General features: G+C 43.4%; 1 protein-coding gene across 1 annotated transcript in view; it reads left to right on the top strand.

Annotated features, from left to right (window-relative positions):
- LOC124620260 (leucine-rich repeat-containing protein 24-like) overlaps positions 1-16,614 on the top strand; it is a gene marked incomplete at its 5' end in the record, with an annotated part of 317,927 nt that overhangs the window by 108,737 nt on the left and 192,576 nt on the right. The window contains one exon of the mRNA XM_047146927.1: positions 8,887-9,059. Within this exon, the coding sequence (XP_047002883.1) occupies positions 8,887-9,059 (173 nt within the window). The remainder of the gene's footprint in view (positions 1-8,886; positions 9,060-16,614) is intronic.

Genomic DNA, 16,614 nt, shown 5'->3' with positions numbered 1-16,614 from the left:
GAATACGGTGCTGCGGTCGGCAACGCCTATAATAGACAACTGTCTGGCGCAATTGTTAGATCGGTTACTGCTGCTGCAACGGCAGGTTATCAAGATTTAAGTGAGTTTGGAAGTGGTGTTACAGTCAGCACATGAGCGATGGAACGCAGTATCTCCGAGGTAGCGATGAGGCGGGGATTTCACCGTACGAGCATTTCACGAGTGTACCGTGAATATTAGGAATTCGGTAAAATATCAAATTTCCGACGTCGCTGCGGCCGGAAAAAGATCCTGCAAGAACGGGATCAACGACAAATAAAGAGAATCGTTCAGCGTGACAGAAAAGCAGCACTTTATCAGATTGCTGTAGATTTCATTGCTGGGCCATCAACAAGTGTCAGCGTGCGAACCATTCAACGAAACATCATCGATATGGGCTTTCGAAGCCGAAGGCCCACTCGTGCACCCATGATGACTGCACGACACAAAGCTTTACGACTCACCTGGGCCCGTCAACACCGAGATTGCACTGTTGATGACTGGAAACATGTTGCCTGGTCAGACGAGTCTCGTTTCGAATTGTATCGACCGGATGGACGCGTACGGGTATGGAGACAACCTCATGAGCCCATGGACACTTCTTATCAGCCGGGAACTGTTCAAGTTGATGTAGGCTCTGTAATAGTGTGGGGCGTGTGCAGTTGGTGTGATGTGGGACCGGCTGATACGTCTAGATATACGACTCTGACAGGTGACACGTACGCAAGCATCCTGTCTGATCACCTGCATCCATTCATGTCCATTGTGCATTCAGACGGACTTGGGCGATTCGAGCAGGACAATGCGACACCCCACATGTCCAGAATTGCTGCAGAGTGGCTCCAGGATCATTTTTTTTTTGTGTTTAAACACTTGCTCTGGGCACCGAACTCCCCAGACTTAAACATTATTGCGCATATCTGAAATGCCTTGAAACGCGCTGCACAGAAGAGATCTCTACCCACTAGTACTCTTACGGAGTTATGGACAGCCCTGCTGGATTCATGGTGTCAGTTCCCTCCAGCACTACTTCAGACATTAGTCGAGTCCATGCTACGTCGTGTTGCGGCACTTTTGCGTACTCGCGGGGCCCTACACGATATTAGGCAGGTGAACCCGTTTCTTTGGCTTTTCGCTGTACCATTTGTGTTAAAACACACTTCATTACGATGTGAACTTGTTGAGAAATCAGTTCGTATATGTAGGTCACTCGACTTTTGTGACATTGAATTACATATAGCGTTAAACAGCATTTTGCCGACAAGCCTCTCCTCTCCATCCCACCCGAATTCCCGTGACCGCTCAATGTTTACACTTCCGTTGTAGCTTCCATAATACCAACATTGTCTAACTACTTGTGCTTGGTCATATCTCTCTTGTATTTCAAGGTCCATTTTTGAGGGCTCCGTACTTCGAAAGGTATAACCGGAGCCCTTACAGGATCACTATGTTTTCCGTCTGTCTATCCATGTATCAAGAACTGTCTTTTTACAGGAATGGGCAGAAGTATCAAGTTCATATTTATGTCAAATACTAAGCTCCACGGTAATAAAAAAAAAATACCGCTACGTATGGCACATAAATTTATTGCTCGCAAAGTCACTCAGCAAAAGCTATAGGATAACTGTTTATGTACATAACTAAGTTTGCATGGAACCCTCAGAGCGATAGTCTTACTCGCTCTTGTCCGGTTTTTCTCATTTAAAGCCACAACTACCGTTAAACATTAGTTGCACGAATCCAAAACCCAAACTACAACAGTCACCGGCTATCCATCCTAGCTCTCAAATAAAAATGTCTTATTCGCGGATGTTGAAATACACGTGAAAGTTCAGTGAAAGAACGATAAGACGGAGCTAGCAAGCCGTGTGTGCTTACTGCAGAAACACAAGCAGAAGTTTTTACGTTACTTTAGATGTATTAATCAGAGAGTATATAATCTTTGTTAACTAGTTACATTGCCACCATCTCGTACCAGCTGTCAAGCCGCCATACAGTTTTAAGTTGTGAAGTTTAATACGAGTCCGTCTCTTGCAATTCTAAGTAGCTCCCATTTTCATCAGCTGGGAACAAACTCTGGCTAATTTTAGCTGTTCACAGCATGCTCTTTCGCTACGGTTCTCGTGTGTTGCAGAAACTTGCACCGTAAGCGGACGCAGTGAAATCCGCTAGGTGTGTAATTCCACGGTTAATTTCACAGTGCAACTGCTAACCCTCCACTGTAGCGTCTGTTTCCTGCGAATGTTTGCACTGTTTCGTGTACACCACAGTGACTGCCTACCCTGCCCTAGAATAAATGCAATCTGTGAGTCCGTTGTAACGTTACCAGTATAGTTTACATTTTGTAGCTGTGTAGCAATGTATTATGCTACTATATTAAATCTAACTGCCTCTTTAGCTTACATATTTTCTGATATTTTTGTGGAATTTTTCTGTCAGTTACATGCACGGCGCTTTATCGTTTTCTACAACCGTTCAGATGGTTCAAATGGCTCTGAGCACTATGGGACTTAACTTCTGAGGTCATCAGTCACCTAGAACTTGGAACTAATTAAACCTAACTAACCTAAGGACATCACAGACATCCATGCCCGAGGCAGGATTCGAACCTGCGACCGTAGCGGTTGCCCGGTTCCAGACTGTAGCGTCAGAACCGCTCGGCCACTCCGGCCGGCAGAAAGAGTATTTTCGTGGTTATCCCACGCATTGGTTATCCCTCACATGCTAATTGCAAATCTGTACGTCAGTCTTGTGATTCGACCTGTTGTGCTGCCATTCGTGAACAACGCTGCCGGGATAAAGCCCCCCACATACTATTGTTGTAATTCAACATTCTCTACAGAGTGCCGCCAGATTGCCTAGAGCTGCACGATCACGTGATCAGTCTTCTGTCGAGCACATGTGGGGTCATCGGACTTCATCTCCAGCGTCAGCCACCTACAGTATTAACCGTCTCTGTACTGACCAACCAAGTGCAGCAGGCATGGTACTGCATGACACACACTGACATCCGGCATACGTACAATATAACGCATGCGCGTTAGCACGCCTGCATTCAACATCCCTAGGTCCACTGTTTCCGATGTGATAGTGAAGTGGAAATGTGAAGGGACAAGTACAGCAGAAAAGCGTACAGCTGACCCCGTCTGTTGACTGACAGAGACCGCCGACAGTTTGAAGAGGGTCGTAATGTGTAATAGGCAGACACCTATTCATACCATCATACCGTCATACAGGACAGTTAGGCGGGAGGTGAGAAAACTGGTATTTCATGGTCGAGTTGCTGCTCATAAGCCCCACATCATGCCGGTAAATGCCGAACGACGCCTCGCTTGGTGTAAGGAGCGTAAACATTGGACGATTGAACAGTGGAGTAACGAATCACGACATACAACGTGGCGATCCAACGGTAGTGAGTGAGTATGGCGAATGCCCGGTGAACGTCATCTGACAGCGTGTGAAGTGCCAACAGTAAAATTCGGAGGTGGCTGTGTTATGGTGTGGTCGCGTTTTTCTTCGAGGGGGCTGGCATCTCTTATTGTTTTGCGTGGCACTATCGCAGCACACGCCTACATTGATGTTTTAAGCACCTTATTGCTTCCCACTATTGAAGAGCGGTTATTGATGTACCAGCATTTCCCATTCGCAATGACTTGCCTAAATTAACCTGCCAATTCGCAATGTTAATCACTAAAATATGCTACCTAGACAAATGTCCTCCAAAAATTTCATTAGTCAACAGTTTGGTGTTGCGATATTTTTCCGTAAATGTTATTTCCAGTGGCATATTTGCGAGTTAGACAGAAGCAAAAGCAATGGGTAACACTTCATTCCGCGACTCCAGGAAGGCATCAGTAAAGAACCAGAAAACTACTCAAGTCGCTTCCTTCCCAATCATACCAGCAATTTTGAAACATCAAATCCACGCTTTTCTGCTGGTAATTATTTTTTATTTTTAATTTTTATTTATCACATTCATACTGGATGTACATATGTATAGTTTTCGTTGCAGATGGTATCTGACTTTATATCCTTTGTATGTGCTCACAATCCGCAAGAGGGGACCGTATTTGACATGGAATACGAAGAATCTCGTGACTTGAAAATGTAGGAATTTGTTTCCAGGTGTCCTTCTTTTGTTCTTCCCGGTTTCTAAGAACACAGAATTATCGCGTGGACGTGCAGCAAGAGATTCGTCCTTGTATGAGAGTATGTGCCAAAAAGGAATTAGAAAATAGCCAGACACAGCTGAACTGTGACACGTTCACGTTGCAGTGGAGGTGAAGATCTGCAGTCTGACTTTCACGTGTATCACATTTCCCTGTTGTTTTACGAAATGTTTCCCTGAACTCCCCTGGCCTGACCCTAAGCTCTTCCTTTACGAGCTACTAAACATATGGTCTAGGGGTAGCGTCTGTGAGTAGTGATCAAAACGTCTTGAGTCCAGGAAACGAACCTGCCACTACTTAAATTTCGAATAAAAAGCGTCACCAATGTCGACCGAAGACGTCCGGATTAGAAATCACCTTCGTTCTTCCAACGACCTTGTCAAAGACGGCAGAGATTCAGAGCACTCTCTTGCCCATAAGGTGGGAAACTGCCTTTGAAAGGTGGAAGAGGCAGCAATGATCAACGGCATGAGTATGCAAAAGAAAAGTAATGAATATCTATAGCATACGCCTGTAGCTGAAGAAGTGTCTCCATGGCAGAAGATACCGGCCTAGTGTCCCATTCCGATCTCCGGGAGGGGACTGACTTAAGGGGACGTCCACATGAAACGTCCCTGATTACCGAATGCAGTAGAAACCCATAAAGACGTAAATAGTAGCGGTTTGAGCATCATGTAAATTAATTCAGAACGTTGTGTCAAAATTTCTTCTAGACTGACCATTTTTTGTTTAGGATGCCAAATAAATACCAGAAATTACTATGTCTCAAAAAGATACGGAAAGGAAATCCCCTACCCCTGTCTAAAGCAATGCCAGAGGTGAATTCTAACGGGAGCCACCAGACATTAAGATGATCAAGGCTTGATATGACAGCCACTTGAAGTGTAAACAGACAGCTTATGGGAGAATGCGAACGTCTGACAAAAAACGTAGAGGATATCAGAGAGATGTTCTAAATAAGCCCATCAAAGGTAGTCCGCCACCCATAACATACCTAAATACACCTTGTTCAACAGTTCACAAGGTGTGCATAAACGACTTCGCTTGCGCCCTTACTAAGCTCAAATTATGCAAGCACTGTACAGAAACGGCTTGGAGCTTCGCCACCAATCGACTATTGTGATATTAGATCGGGTTGGATACAACCTCAACTATTTATAAAATTAAGTTTGCTTTGATGAAACATTCTGCCACACGGGAATGTTAATTAGCACATCATTGGCATCTGCGTTTCGAGTAAGAACCACAGTTTTTGAGAACATGTCAGAGCACCACCATCTAAATAGTCAAAGTGGTCAGAGACACTGAGAATTTTCATGCGTGGTGTGCTCTGATGAAAAACAAAGAGACTTTTTCTTCATCGAGCGAACAGCAACGGGGACCGTTTGTATGGTACATGGTTTAGTAATTTACTGTCCCTCAGTTTCCTCCCCTTCAGCCAGAAATGAACTTGCAGCAGGGTGGTGCACCACCATACTAAAGTTTACATTTTCGTGACTTACTGGACCGAACACTTCCACAGCAATAGATTGGGCGTAATGGACCAACCAAGTGGTCACAGCTGCCTCCGGACATAACCCCTCTAGATTTCATCCTGTGGGATTATGTAAAAGACATTGCGAGTGCCTTGCCTGTATGTGGCCATTGAGATCTCTGTAGAAGATATGTCGATGCAATAGCCTCAATGGCCACACACATGTTGTGCGGATATCGGCTAAGAAAGAATATGGTATAGACATTTTATGACTCACGAAAGGATCCTATTAGAAACTTAACGTTTTGTACAAAACTTTGTGAGTTCATTTACATGATGACATCAGATCAATTACTATTTGTCGACGATAAGCTGACGATTGGCGCAGTGGCTGTCGGGAACGGCCATGGCCCACCACCCGCGTTTTGCGCTCAACACGAAATCAGAGGTGACGTTCTCGGAAATATTGACCGCTTAAGTGACACTTCCGTTGGATATCATATCATCTAATTTGTTGACATATTCATGTTTGAGAGTTTTACCTACAATCTCTGTATTATTTATTTATCAAAAATAATGAAAAATCAACGTAGATGAATGTACAACATACGACACTATGAATGAAAGTCAAACACTGGTTTACGGAACCAGTTTGGACACATCATTTATTGACCACAACACAGTAGTAATGTTTACGAAGTGTAATTAACTGTACCTGACAGAATTGTCGAAATAATGTTCGCTTAAGATCACTGTCATTTGTGTTTGATTCAACATCACTATCATCATCATCATGCTTGAGGGTGTGGCACTGATAACGGCTTCATCCATAGCCACTGTCATTATTCCACCTCGTTTCCAATACTCTTGCTCCAGCTGTTACACTTTCCTGCAGTAACCTTGCCAGTCCTGCACAGTCACTGAAAGAAAAGCAGAATTGACAAGATTCTGCAGTCTTGACCAGTGACATTTATCTCACTAAAATTGTGTTTCATTTTGGTCCATGCCAGTTCTATCGGATTTAGATCGCAGTTGTAAACGGACTACTTTGTGGTTCTGGTCTCAGCGTTTTCACCCACGACGTACATTTTCAAGGCTCGTTTGTTTTCTTTTGTTTTAGATAATAGTTTAGTCTTCCTAACTGAGTCAATAGACGTTCGCATAACTCGCAAGTACTCTAACTTCTTAATCCTGAAATCATGTTTACTAAGCATTCTGTCGAACTTCCTGCAGTGGTATGGCGAGTTATTCGTACAGTCACAGAAATGAGTGGAATATTAGGAACCACCATGAAACTTCCTGGCAGATTAAAGCTGTTTGCCGGACCGAGTTCGAGTCTCTGTCCGGCACACAGTTTTAAACTGCCCAGAAGTTTCATATCAGCGCATACTCCTCTGCAGTGCGAAAATCTCATTCCGGAAACATCCCCCAGGCAGTGTGTGGCTAAGCCATGTCTCCGCAATATCCTTTCTTCGAGGAGTGCTAGTTCTGCAAGGTTCGGAGAAGGGCTTCTGTGAAGTTCGGAAGGTAGGAGACGAGGTACTGGCAGAACTGAAGCTGTGAGGACGGGTCGTGAGTCGTGCTTGGGCAGCTCAGATGATAGAAGACTTCCCCGCAAAAGACAAAGGTCCCGAGTTCGAGTCTCGGTCCGGTACACAGTCTTAATGTGCCAGGAAGTTTCATATCAGTGCACACTCCACTGCAGAATGAAAATCTCATTCTGGAACCACCATATCTGCAATACCCCTCCTCCCGCCGAAGTCCGCTAGTTTCGTCGACTTCTTGAAGTTCGCATATTGGTGGAAACATTGTACCGTTGGGACCCCTAAACACTTATAATTGGCATCACCACCCAAGGAACTGCGAAGTGAGTTTACTGATCAATTTGTTTCTCCAGAAGGGAAAGTAGAATGGCAGCACAGACGTCTTTAAATTTTAGCTGATTTTCTTTAATGTTACCGTAAACCTAAGTGCATTACCTTCGTGATAGCTGGCTTGGGTGGTCGAGCGGTTCTAGGCTCTACAGTCTGGAACCGCGCGACCGCTACGGAACAGGTTCGAGTCCTGCCTCGGGCATGGATGTCTGTGATGTCCTTAGGTTAGTTAGTTCCAGGGGACTCATGACCTCAGAAGTTAAGTCCCATAGTGCTCAGAGCCATTTGAATCATTTTTGAACCCTCGTGATAAAAGTAATAAGTATTGCTTGCAATAACCGAAGAGTAATTAGAAGGCAGTCTCTTGGTGAGATACCGAGCTGCATTTTTATTTCCTATTATCGAATATTTGACTGCACAATAGACTAGAGATGTTGGAAATTTACGTACGACAACCTCAAAGTTTTTATCCAGGTAATTCGCCTGATTACAGTTAACTGAATAGTGTTTCTGGATAACATGAATATGTGCCCCTCTACCATTTTTCCTATTCCTTTATTTTTGTGTTACGTCACTATTTTTTATTCAGTTATAATAATGCAATAACAGTGGCGACTGCTCTGGATTTTAAAAACAACAGCACTTCTGCCACAAGTATTTGCAGCAAGTTCCTGAATTAAACTTTCCCCTGTGACTTGAAGAAGTAAACTTGAGTAAGTTTCTGTTCTAATGGAAACATCTCACCTAGTGCTTACAGAAGTTACTTGCTAGTGAACACAATCCTTTCGCCATACTTCGCATCTAGAGGCAGCTTGACGTTGGCAGCGCTCGTAGACAAACAAATACGTTCTAAAAAAATGTGTGTGAAAGGTTATGGGTCTTAACTGCTAAGGTCATCAGTCCCTAAGCTTACACACTACTTAACCTAAATTATCCTAAGGAGTAACACACACACCCATATCCGAGGGAGGACTCGAACCTCCGCCGGGACCAGCCGCACAGTCCATGACTGCAGCGCCACAGACCGGTCGGAAAATCCCGCACGGCAATACGTTTCAAGTAGGGAAGACTTTCTGTGCTTCTGGCAGCACCTGCGAAATCGCCAAGTTATCGTGGTCAAACAGCATCTTTGTATCTCTGTGTCAGTTTTCTTTTTTTTTAACTGTATTTGAGAATCAGTGAGGCTTCATATGAACATCCTTATACTCGATTTCAGCGTTTGATCTCATATTTTTCGTAATTCATTTGAGAGTAAGATGATCATGGTAACGTTACGAAATGACTGAAAGTTATAATTAGGTAAAATGCTAGTAAATGTTAGCGAGACTTTAAATTACATTTTGTTTTTCAGGTGGGCACGGCCGAAACTGCAGTGGTGTCGCATCCGCGGATGCGCGAGTACCGCGGAGTGCCCGACACTGATGACGAGGACGAAGACGTGGAGGACGAGGCCGGCTACGAGGAGGACGAGCAGGAGACGACCACGCCCTCCGCGGACCTCCACATCCCGCGCATCAACAGCTGGTACGCTCGCCCTCACCTCGCACAGCTTGTTTTCAACTTCTGTACCTGCCATAGCGCTACTACTCTGTGTCACACTCATCTCCGCTTTTCCTGGAGCTTATGACGTGAATGCGTATTCAGAATGTATAGAGTCAATGAGTAACAGCTTCCAAGCTGTCATTAATGAGGTCTGTTTTTACTATTCACTGCCAACACCCTTATCTACGCCAACAGACATACACTACTGGCCACTAAAATTGCTACACCAAGAAGAAAACCAGATGATAAACGGGTATTCATTGGAGAAATATGTTATACTACAACTGATATGTGATTACATTTTCACGCAATTTGGGTGCATAGATCCTGAGAAATCAGTACCAAGAAAAACCTCCTCTGGTCGTAATAACGGCCTTGATACGCCTGGGCATTGAGTCAAACAGACCTTCGATGGCGTGTACAGGTACAGCTGCCCATGCAGTTCATCAAGAGTACTGACTGGCGTATTGTGACGAGCCAGTTGCTGAGCCACCATTGACCAGACATTTTCAATTCGTGAGAGATCTGCAGAATGTGCTGACCAGGGCAGCAGTCGAACATTTTCTGTATCCAGAAAGACCCGTACAGGATCTGCAACATGCGGTCGTGCATTATCCTGCTGAAATGTAGGGTTCGCAGGGATCGAATGAAGGGTGGAGCCGTCAGTGCGAACAAGAGGTGACCGAGACGTTTAACCAATGGCAACCCATACCATCACGCCGGGTGATACGCCAGTATGGCGATGACGGACACACGCTTCCAATGTGCGTTCACCGCGATGTCCCAAACACGGATGCGACCATCATGATGCTGTAAACAGAACTTGGATTCATCCGAAAAAATGACGTTTTGCCATTCGTGCACCCAGGTTCGTCGTTGAGTACACCATCGCAGGCGCTCCTGTCTGTGATGCAGCGTCAAGGGTAACCGCAGCCATAGTCTCAGAGCTGATAGTCCATGCTGCTGCGAACGTCGTCGAACTGCTCGTGCAGAGGGATGTTGTCTTGCAAACGTCCCCATCTGTTGACTCAGGGATCGAAACGTGGCTGCACGATCCGCTACAGCCATGCGGATAAGATGCCTGTCATCTCGGCTGCTAGTGATACGAGGCCGTAGGGATCCAGCACGGCGTCCCGTATTAACCTTCTGAACCCACCGACTCCATGTTCTGTTAACAGTCATTGTATCTCGACCGACGCGAGCAGCAGTGTCGCGATACGACAAACCGCAATCACGATAGGCTCCAATCCAACCTTCATCAAAGTCGGAAACGTGATGGTAAGCATTTCTCCTCCTTACAAGAGGCATGAGAACAACCTTTCAGCAGGCAACGCCGGTCAACTGCTGTTTGTGTATGAGAAATCGGTTGGAAACTTTCCTCGTGTCAGCACGTTGTAGGTGTCGCCCCTGGCGCCAACCTTGTGTGAATGCTCTGGAAAGCTAATCATTTGCACATCACAGCATCTTCTTCCTGTCACATAAATTTCGCGTTTGTAGCACATCATCTTCGTGATGTAGCAATTTTAATGGCCAGTAGTGTAGCTTCCATCTCTTGGCAAGAAGTAGAACAGCTCCTACTTGCCTTCTCATTTCAGTATATCTGTCGTGATCGTAGTAAGCACTCCACACAAACAATTTTTTCACAGCCTGGGAGATATCACACCAGTACCATGTTCTCCAGATTGTAGCGTACATAGCGGTCGCAATTCAGCGAGAAAGCGAGTCCTCAACCATCTTCAGGTAATTAATTTTCTCATGCTGACTAATCAGGAAAAGCGATCTGCTTTGCTGGGTAAAAACCTTGCTACAGCTAATATCTTCATTTACGGACATCTGGTTTCGACGGACTGTGCTGTCATCTTAAGGTCTTCAAAAATTTATGTTATGGAATACATTCATTTTGAGTTGTTCCTCATGCGAAATTGTCATATATTATGTGCTACATTTTATATGCATCATAACAGGGCGTGAGGTACAACTCTAGGATATTACATTTTGAAGACCTGAAGATAATGAAAAGCCTGTCGAAACCGATTGTTTATAAATAAAGAAATATTTGTGGGAGCTTGACTTTAGGAAGTTTTCTTCAGGTATGCCATTTCTGGCTGAAGCCAGTCATTGCTCAGATGCTGTAAAATTACCAAACTGCGGGAGAGATGAGTGCTTCGTTCCGTACACTGTTCCAAATACAGAGAGACATTTTCTGTGCGTTTACGATCGGGTGATTTAACGAGCCTGGGTGTTCGTCAAACCACAAACAATGTGGCCAGCCCTGTGAAGACAGCTGTTCTCGACTTGGATAGCGTGTCTGCAGGATAGTCATCATGAAAGTGTTGAGAAAAATGGTTTTTGTCACCAGTAATGTTGAAATAAATGAAGCTGAATGAGGGGTCCCAATCATGGCACATCGTCCGCCCCTGGTACATGAGTGGGCAGCGCGACGGAATGTCATACCTAACGGCCCAGGTTCGATTCCCGGCTCGGTCGGAGATTTTCTCTGCTCAGGGACTGGGTGTTGTGTTGTACTTCTCATCATTATTTCATCACCATCGACATGCAAGTTGCCGAAGTGGCGTCAACTCGAAAGACTTGCACCAGTCGAAAGGTCTCCTTTCCGGGAAGCCCTAGACACACGAGAATTCCATTTTATGGCACTTCACCTATGGTTTCAGCTGCACCCTCCACGCATTGCGCGTTAAACGAATCATTGGACTATCGTGGCACTGGACATTTCACATCACTTGAAACGATCTAAAATCATGACTTATGACGGACTACATAACACGCCATCAGCCAGCTCTTTCCTTCCTTTTATTTCATTTTCTTTTTCACGCATCAGTGTTCTGGTTGCTTTCATGCGGCCCGCCAGAAATTCCTCTCCTGTGCCAATCCTTTTATCTCAGAGTAGCATTGCAACCTGTTTCCTAAAGTATTTGATGGATGTATTATTACAATTTCTGTCTTCCTCTACGGTTTTTACCCTCTACAACTCCCTCTTGAACCACGGAATTTGTTCCCTGATGTCTTAACAGATATCCTATTATCCTGCCTTATCTTGTCCCTTCTTTTTGGCAGTGTTTTCCATATATTCGTTTCCTCAACGATTCTGCGGAGAAACTCGTCATACCTGACCTTATCAGTTCACACCTCAAATGATTCTGTTGTCTTCTGTTGGCGGTTTTCCCATAGTCCATGTCTCACTGCCATACAATGCTGTGCACCCAAACGTACATTTCCAGAAGTTTCTTCCTCAAATTCAGACCTGTGTTTGATACTAGTAGACTTCTCTTGGCCAGGAAAGCCCTTTTTGCCATTTGTAGTCTGCCTTTTATGTCATCCTCATTCCCTCCGTCATGGGTTATGTTACCGCCTAGATACCAGAATTGCTTTTTCATCTACCTACCGACCAGATGACAAAGGAGTAGAAATTGGAGGAAGAAGAGTAGGGTGCTTGAGATTTGCTGATGACATGGTCCTTGTAGCCACAGGGGAAAAAGAATTACAGGATTTGGTGGACACCATTGCAACTAACGGAAAAAAATATGGAATGAAAATTAACACAAATAAAACAAAAGTATTGGCAATAGGAGGAAATAAGGAAATAAAAATTGTGCTGAATGGTGAAACACTAGAATAGGTTGAACATTTTAAGTATCTTGGAAGCAGGATAGACACCGACTGGAAGTGCACCATAGAAATTAAAATAAGGATAGAAATGGCAAAAGAGGCGTTTTATAAGAAAAGGAGAATCTTCTGCAGCGGTCTGGACAGAGAACTCAGAAAGAGACTCATAAAATGTCTTGTACGGAGTGTTCTTCCGTATGGCGCTGAGTCATGGACTATGAGGAAAAAAGACAGAGAAAGGCTGGAGGCTTTTGAGATCTGGACATGGCGGAAGATGGAAAGAATAAGTTGGATGGACAGAGTAAAAAATGAAGAGGTACTGAGAAGAATGGGAGAGAAAAGACAGTTACTAGATGTAATAAAGACAAGAAAAAGAAATTGGATTGGGCATATATTAAGAAAGAATGACGGACTGATAAAAACAGTTTTAGAAGGTTATGTAGAAGGGAAAAGGAAGCGAGGAAGGAAGAGATTCCAGATACTGGATGACATGATGGACGGTACAACATACAGCAGCCTTAAGAAGGACGCAATGGATTGCAGAAAATGGAGAGGCAAAGGACCTGCTAATATAGCAGTTAACTGATGATGATGACCGACCAGCAGTTTCCGCGACCGAAGTCTACTGACTGTTCTAGACATCGTCAGCTCGAGCTGATGGCGCTGTTCTGAAGATGCCCTAAGACTAGGCCGAAACCTGTCATTTTGAAATAAAATAACCATTGTTATCTAAACTGTTTTTCACCAATTTTTAGTTCGGTATTCTCCGAAAATATTAGTACAAGTATTGAATGCTTCCATACAAACAATTAAGATGTTAATATTCTCACATTTCTGCTGCTTCTGACGACTTTAGTCTTCCTTCGGTTGACTGACAGTCAGTATTCTGTACTCATTAAAACTGTTTATTCCATTCGACAGCTCCTGCAATTCTTCTTGACTTTCACTGAGGATACCAATGCCATCGGCGAATCTTACATTGATATCATTTCACCTTGAATCTTAATGCTACTTCTCAACCTCATTTCTGTCACTGCATCTTCGACGTACAGATCAAACAGTAGGGGCGAAAGATTACATTCTTTTCTTACACCGTTTTTAATCCAGACAGCTGCTGGATAATTTCTGTATTTTTTCGTCAGTTGAAGACACGATTTTTTGTGTTCCTGTCTGAAGAATGTGCTTTAACGAAGTACCCTACTCCTGATGTCCAATGCATGCAGTTACTTTCGCAGTTCCGTTCAGAAACTGTTAGAGGTGGACCTTCATTTTCTAAAACTAAACATTCCTGCCTGGTTTGAAACCGGTTGCCATCAACAAGGCGTTAGTCGTCTCGGTGAGGATCCATTTAAGACCACTAATCATATGCTGTGTTACACGGCCACGAGTAGTAGAGCATTACATATAGACACGTTCGGCAGTCCACGTTGATGCGGCAACAAATTGGACAACTTCACTCGTACTTTGGTAGTAGGCATATCCGAACAAGATAGCTCCATTCTTACATTGAGCCACATTACCTCGTCGACCCATCTGTTACTATGGGTCCATACAAGTAACTGTTACGTACATATTACGTCAGTGGGGAGGTCCGGTCGCCGCCAAACACTAGCCCTACTCAATCTACAGCGCTTCACTGTACTCTGTTGTGTTTACGAAAGTGACAGACATTATCTCCAATGAGTATATTTAAGTCCCTGGAACCGTCAATACAAAACGTTTCGAGCCTGGGTTATCTATAGAATAAGAATCCGATTCATTTGTCAGTAACTTCTTAATTTATTACACGACCGGTTTCGAAGCATCAAGCTTCATATTCAAATGCCACCACCTACGAACAAGACGAGGGGCTACTAGCATACAAAGTCTGTGAGCATGACATGCCAAAACGAAAGCTACAGTTGTGACGAGTGGTGTACTCACCTAACTGTGGCAACAGAAATGTGTGGCGTTCGGGTCAGTCAATCGCCCCACGTCAAACAAACGCATGGAACTGGAACAGAAACACTAATAGTAGTTTTGTAAATAAAACTGCCTTTTCCTGTTGCTACTTCATGTATTCCATACGCGTTTCGCCTTATCTTGTTCTAAGGAATCATCAGTGGGGTCTACAACAGTACCTATTTGTTAGTTTTGGATGATTACACAGTTCACGTCGCGATTTTTTTGTGAAAAAGTATTTACTTAACGATTTTCTGATCTGTTTTTATTACTCCCATATATGCACAACTTTGCGTTCTGACCTTCTTCACCCTGTTCACCATGTTTCTCATTCCTTTTCATGGTGTATTATTGTTCTTTTGCCACTTGATATAACTATTTCGCCGAGAACTGCGTTTCACAACGTAAATATTGTGAGTTAATTACGTGTTTCCTCCTCTTTGGCATGTTTACCTGCTTGTTGCCAACCTAACAAAGTACGAAGTATATGTTGAAGACTAACTTCTATGTGTGTGTGTGTGTGTGTGTGTGTGTGTGTGTGTGTGTGTGTGTGTGAGAGAGAGAGAGAGAGAGAGAGAGAGAGAGAGACGATTATTTTTGTGGCTTGAATTGTATGGTGTTGTAATAGCTGCTGGCGAGTAGTTGAAAATTTTGGTTCCAACTGATTTGGACATAATAATGCAGATAGCATAATAATGCAGATAGCACAAAATAATGGTTACAATAATAACACAGTCACAAAAGTAAACAACAAAATTACAAGTAAAATAAAAGCAGAAATCACCAAACCACAGACAACAACACAAAAGAACCAAACACAAACAGGCAGTCCCATGACAACTAGACAAGATAATCAGAAAAAGATGAAAGAAAACACAAGATGGTACACAATGACATAAAACACAAAGTCACCCCTAAAATCACCAACACTTTCAAAAAAACAGGGAGTAAACATAGCAAAAACACAACAGACAATTCTACACAAAAATGTACCCCGAAACTGAAAAAAAACAGACACATATACCAGAAAGCAGGTAATATCAACAGCGTAACACTTGTGAAGGCAGATACATGGGACACACAGGTAGAACATTTGATATCCGATAAAAAGAACACATGAGAGTGTGTAAATATGGGACAAATCACTCCACATTTGCAGAACACCTAAGAGAACATGACCACAAACCAACCACTAGAAAAGAGGACATGAAAATAATTAGAATCAGAAATAAAAAAACACCTGCTAACCCTGCAAGAAAAGCACGACATACATAAAACCAAAGCAGAAAGGAAAATCTTGTTGAATGACCAAGTATACATGCCAGGCAATTCATTATTTACACTAATTGATAAAATAACAGAATAAAGCTCCCAAAGAGGATTAATATAATAATACTGTCCAATATAAGAATAATAATATCACCCAACATCTTTACACTCACCTATCCATGAACCCCTTCACAGAATATTGAAACTAAAAGTCAAATCAGCTGGCACCAAAATTTTCAACCACTCGCCAACAGCTAATGAAACACCATACAATTGAAACCACAAAAAAATAAAGATAAAGAAAAATAACAAAAAATCTCTCTCTCTCTCTCACACACACACTCACTCACTCACTCACTCACTCACTCATTCTATCTCATACACACACACGAACAGAAGTTAGTCTTGAACATATACTTCGTACTTCGTTAGGTTGGCCACAAGGAGGTAAACATGCCAAAGAGGAAGAAGCACGTAATGGAGTGACAATATCTAAGTTGTGAAAAGCAGTGTCCGGCGAAATAATTATATCAGGTGGCAAAAGAGCAATAGTACACCACGAAAAAGAATGAGAAACATGGTGAACAGGGTGAAGAAGGTTAGGACGCAAAGCTGTGCGTATATGACAGTAATAAAAGTGGCAGTGCGACCGCCCGACCAGATGTGAGGAAACACAGATCAGCAAATCGTACGTAATTACTTT

This window comes from Schistocerca americana, chromosome 6 (genome assembly GCF_021461395.2).
Source record: "Schistocerca americana isolate TAMUIC-IGC-003095 chromosome 6, iqSchAmer2.1, whole genome shotgun sequence".
In the NCBI taxonomy this organism is placed as follows: domain Eukaryota; kingdom Metazoa; phylum Arthropoda; class Insecta; order Orthoptera; family Acrididae; genus Schistocerca; species Schistocerca americana.
The sequence above is the reverse complement of the archived record's forward strand: the minus strand, read 5'-3'. Positions and strand labels throughout refer to the sequence as shown.